The sequence below is a fragment of the Panthera onca genome, chromosome D1 (genome assembly GCF_046562875.1).
Source record: "Panthera onca isolate mPanOnc1 chromosome D1, mPanOnc1 haplotype 2, whole genome shotgun sequence".
Classification (NCBI taxonomy): domain Eukaryota; kingdom Metazoa; phylum Chordata; class Mammalia; order Carnivora; family Felidae; genus Panthera; species Panthera onca.
The window spans coordinates 53,577,034-53,582,541 of NC_138348.1; the positions used below are offsets into that span (position 1 = coordinate 53,577,034).

The 5,508-nt window shown below is 40.0% G+C and overlaps 1 protein-coding gene across 1 annotated transcript; it reads right to left on the reverse strand.

Annotated features, from left to right (window-relative positions):
* Window positions 1-2,776: 2,776 nt before the first annotated feature.
* On the reverse strand, window positions 2,777-3,730 carry LOC132662408 (olfactory receptor 51J1-like). Its single transcript, XM_060607881.3, has one exon. It carries the CDS (start codon window positions 3,728-3,730, stop codon window positions 2,777-2,779), a length of 954 nt encoding a protein of 317 aa, XP_060463864.3.
* Window positions 3,731-5,508: the final 1,778 nt, after the last annotated feature.

The following is a 5,508-nucleotide window of genomic DNA, read 5'->3' on the forward strand; positions in this document are numbered from 1 at the left end:
TCAAACCATTTAAATTTATTTATTTATTTATTACCCAATGTAATTAACATACAGTGTTGCATTAGGTCCAGGTGTACAATATAGTAATTCATCAATTATATACATTACTCAGCACTCATCATGACAAATGCATTCCTTAATCCTCTTCACCTATTTTACCCACCCACCCCCATCTCCCCTCTGGTAACCATCAGTTTGTTCTCTATTATTAAGAGTCTGTTTGATGGTTGGTCTCCTTTTTCCCCCTTTATTTGTTTGTTTCTTAAATTCCACATATGAATGAAATCATATGGTATTTGCCTTTCTCTGACTGGCTTATTTCACTTAGCGTTATACTGTCTATACTGTCTATCCATGTTTTTGTAAATGGCAAGATACCATTCTTTTTATGGCTGAATAACATACCATTCTATGTGTGTGTGTATGTGTGTGTGTGTGTGTGTGTGTGTGTGTGTGTGTGTGTGTGTATCTTCTTTATCCATTCATTTATTGATGAACACTTAGGCTTCTTTCATAACTTGGCAATTGCAAATGATGTTGCAATAAATATAAGGGTGCATATAGCCCTTCAATTTGGTGTTTTTGTATTCTCTGGATAAATACCCAGTAGTGGAATTCTTGGATCATAGGGCAGTTCTTTTTTAATGTTTATTTATTTATTTTGAGAGAGAGAGAGAGAGAGAGAGAGCATATGCATGCATGCATGAGCTGGGTAGGGACACAGAGAGAGGGAGAGAGAGAATACCAAGCAGGCTCCATGCTCAGCGTGGAGTTGGACATGAGGTTTGATCTCACGACTGTGATATCATGGCCTGAGCCAAAATCAAGTCAGATGCTTAACTGACTGAGCCATGCAGGTGCCCCATAATTTTTTGACAACCTCCATACCGTCTTCCACTGTGGCTGCACCAGTTTGCATTTCCTCCAACAGTGCACAAGGGTTCCTTTTTCTCTACATATTAGCAATAGTAATCAGACAAGAAAAAGGCATATAAGCCATCCAGACTGGTAAAGAAGAAGTAAAACTTTCACTATTTGCAGATGACACAATATTATATATAGAAAACCCTAAAGACCCCACCAAAAAACTACTAGAAGTGATAAATGAATTCAGTAAGGCCATAGGATACAAAATCAATGTACAGAAATCTACTGCATTTCTATACACAAATGATAAATCAGCATAAAGAAAAATTAAGAAAGCAATCCCACTTACAATTGCACCAAAAATAATAAAATACCTAGGAATACTTAACCATAGAGGTGAAAGACCTGTACTCTGAAAACTATAAAACACTGACGAAAGAAATTGAAAATGCCACAAAGACATGGAAAGACATTCCATGCTGATGGATTGGAAGAAAAATATTGTTAAAATATCTATACTACCAAAAGAAATCTATGTATTTAATGTGATCCTTATTGAAATACCAACAGAATTTTTCATGGAACTAGTAACAAATAACCCTAACATTTGTATGGAACCACAAAAGACCCCAAATGGCCAAAGAAACCTTGAAAAAGAAAAACAATAGTAGAGCCATCGCAATTCCAGACTTCAAGTTATATTAAAAGGCTGTAGTGATCAAGACAGTATGGTACTGGCATAAAATTTTTAAAATTCATATTCAAAAGCTTTATTTGAATGTGGGAGTATTTGAGGTCTATTTTTTAATTGATTCTAAACATAGTTCCAGAAATTACAAAGAAGAGCAGAGACAGAAGTAGAAAAAAAATTATTTCTAAGCACCATGAAGAAAGGGAAATGTCTTTTTTTGGTCACCACTTTATCTCTAGGCTTAGATTTGTGTTTGATCCATTGCATGTGCTCAGTTATTGTTATTTGACTGACTACTAGGAAGGTCTGAGGAGACACAGTTCTTGTTTACTTGATCGTATGATTTATGGGCTTAATAGCTTACACTCTGGAGTTTAACCTAACTGGTTCCACTGCTAGCTCTTGGATGCATAGGTTTGAGCAAGATGCTCACTATAACCAAGCAGTGGTTTTTCACGTGAAAAAAAATTACATTAATAATATCTCATAGTGTTGTTCTGGGAAATTATTAAAATAATAAAGTATACATTTGCATCTCAAAAGTCTTAGCTCCTTTTCCTAAAAATATAGGTGTGAAATTTCTACATTATTTCAAATGTCTGCAAAGAAATAATCAACCAGACAAAAAAATTAATGTACATAAAAGGGATGCTTGCCTTTTTAAAAGATTCTGCATCCTAGGTGCAGATCTTCAGAATTTTACATAATGAACAGGATTCGCAATCTTTGTCACTCTCAACTGGGAGCCTTGGTGAGTTGATCAAATACCAGTCAGAGCCAGTACTGGAAGCCTCCTTTAAGCTAGTTAATGTAGCCTCCTGCTATCAAGATCAAGTGCGAACAACTCAAGAGAATGCAATCCATTTCACATCCTCATTCCCTAGAACAGAGATCTCAATAGATTTCCCAGGACACCTTCCATCTCCTGATTACCTTTCCCTTGTGGGGAGAGTCATGCTTTCATTAGCAATCCTTCCTGCATTCCTGCTCCAGCTAGGCAAGGTAACGGAAAACCTCATGTAACACATTTAAAAAATAACATCAATCCTTTGTACTGTTCTGTCACACATAGTCCACCCCCACGGATACTCCAGTTTATTGCTAGATTATGTAGAACTTCTGTTAGATAACGTATTTTAAGACAACACCATTTGCATAACATGCAAGCTTGGACCACCTGGGATTATAGAAAAAAGTCCCTCCTACTTTGTCCTTTGTCTAAACTCTGGCTCTTTTCTCTGAGAACATTCGGACAATGCCACGATGGATTTCCTTGGTCTTAATGCTGTAGACAATGGGGTTGACAACAGGTGGGAAGAAGAGATAAGCATTGGCTATCATAGCATGCAGCCAAGGGGACACGTGGTGTCCAAAGCGGTGCACCATAGATAAGCCAATCATAGGCACATAGTAAGCGAGCACAGCACAGATATGTGAGCCACATGTGTTGAGTGCCTTCCTCCGCCCCTCCCCAGTGGTGATACTCAGTACAGTGTGGAGTATGAGCCCATAGGAGATAACAATAAGCAGTGAATCTAGCCCAAAAGTGGAGGTAACAATGAAAAGCCCATAGATATTGTTGATAGAAATGTCCCCGCAAGGTAGATGGATAAGGTTGGGGTGGAGGCAATAGGAATGGGAGAGGACGTTGTGGCCACAGAAGGGCAGGTGCCTTAACAGCATGGGCAATGGGGCCATGAGCATAATGCTTTTCAGCCCCATGACAGCTCCTGTGCCAAAGATACGGGGTAGGGTTAGAATGGCTGTATAGCGCAGTGGGCTATAGATGGCCACAAATCGGTCCACAGACATGGCCAGCAACACAGCTGACTCCATAATGGAGAACGAATGGATGAAAAACATCTGAAAAAGGCATACATCAAAACTAATCTCAGTGATGCCAAAAAGGAAGATGCCTAGCACCGTAGGCAGAGTAGATGCAGAGACGCCAACCTCAGCCAGTGCCAACATGGCAAGAAGGAGGTACATGGGCTGGTGTAGGGCAGTGTCTGTTCTGATGACATGAAGGATGGTGCCATTCCCAAGGAAGATGATAATGTACATCAGGCAGAAGGGGATGGATATCCAGAGGTGCTCTGCCTCCAGCCCTGGGATGCCAATCAGAATGAACGTTGTAGGTAAGAACTCCAAAGAGCTATTAGAGTTCTTCATGTTGAGATCTCATCCTGTGGGATCAGTGCTACCTTAAAAATTAGAAAAAAGCTAGTGAGGTCACATTATAATGGAGAAAGACCCCTGGACACTGAGGGAAGGGAAGAAGAAAACAAAGCTCACAGATTTAGGTTGCCAATGATCTCCTTCCTGAAAATTGACAGATGGCCACCGTCAGAAAATTCCCAGTATTAAAGGGGTTACAGTCTCCATCAGAGAAAAACTCGAGGCTGATAGAAAATTATCCCTCTAAATTGTACTTCCTCTTGGGACTGCTAAAGGAGAAACAACTGTCTTGTCTTGGTGTGGAGATGCCTGACCCTGGCTGCTAGTGAGACAAGCATGTGTGTGGAGGCGATCTCAGGGTAAGGTGTGGACTAATGTCAGGAAGTGGTGAACAAAGATATTTTTGATAAATATGGATATAAGGCAAAAAGCACAGTAAATAAAAACACCCAGAAATGCCTGTTGAATGAATATAGATACATGAATGATTGAGCTTCATAGCAAGGCTAAGAAGTGGCAGTGACCACAGCCTGGAGCAAATGATTCGAAAATTAACTAAAAAAGAATAGAATCTGGATCCGCACTGGGTTTAGATGTTCTGTGCTTTAAAACGATTAGGAAGCAACTTAAAGGATCATGTGTAAAGGTCAGAGTGAGGCAAGAACAAAGGCTGATGGATTTGTATGCAGACTTTAAAGCTCATGAAAATAGTCTGTCATGATAATATACAGATGGAAATAATTCTGTCACGATGATAGAAATAATCTCTTGACTCACAGTTCTTGAAGATGACCTACCTGATCCGTTGGACCTTCTTTCTGGCTCAGACACACCCATGATTCCACTGCAACAACAACCCAGGGAACCTAAACAGACTTTCAAGAAAGGTTCCTCTAGGCAGGGAAGGAAGGCAGCAAAGGGAAGGAGAAAACCAATTCCCTAAACTGGGTACATTTTAAGGTCAACATCATCTGGGATGGCACAGGAATCACAGTAGAGTCCTGGACTGACAGGGCAGGAAGGACCTCTGGAAGTATTTTAAATTAATTTACCCGCCACTCACCCCTATGCATATACGTGTGCACATGCAGACACACACACACACACACACACACACACGCTCACATACTTGCATTTGCACATATTTCCACACTTGCTGAAATCTTGTTTGCATCTTTCCTGATGAGAATTCTCTACTCAGCCATTGCTGAACTTAGAGGGACCTCACTCTTACATGCTGGTTATTCTTTAGTCCTTCTCTGCAGGCTAAGGTGATACCCAGGCAAGAAGCGACATGACTAAAAATTAAGATATAAATGAGTGACTTATTAAACTAATTTCATTAGCTTACAAAGGTGGTTAGCTATTACAAACACACCAGTTATACAGTATTCTGTGGGACAAGCACACACAGACATAGCCAACTTCATATAGATCCCATTAGACAACTGGATTTAAAACAAGTTTTTAAAATAAGAAATGGCAGGGGCTCCTTGGTGGCTTAGTCTGTTAAGCGTCTGACTTTGGCTGAGGTCATGAGCTCACAGTTCATGGGTTTGAGCTCCGCATCTGGCTCTGTACTGACAGCTCAGAGGCTGGATCCTGCTTCAGATTCTGTGTCTCCCTCTCTCTCTGCACCACCCCCTCACTTTCCTTCTCTCTCTCTTTCTCCCTCAAAAATTAACTAAAAAACATTAAAACATTTTTAAATAAGAAATTGCAAAGCAGCTCTTCTGAATCAAAAAGCAGAATAAATGGAAGAATTATGGCAT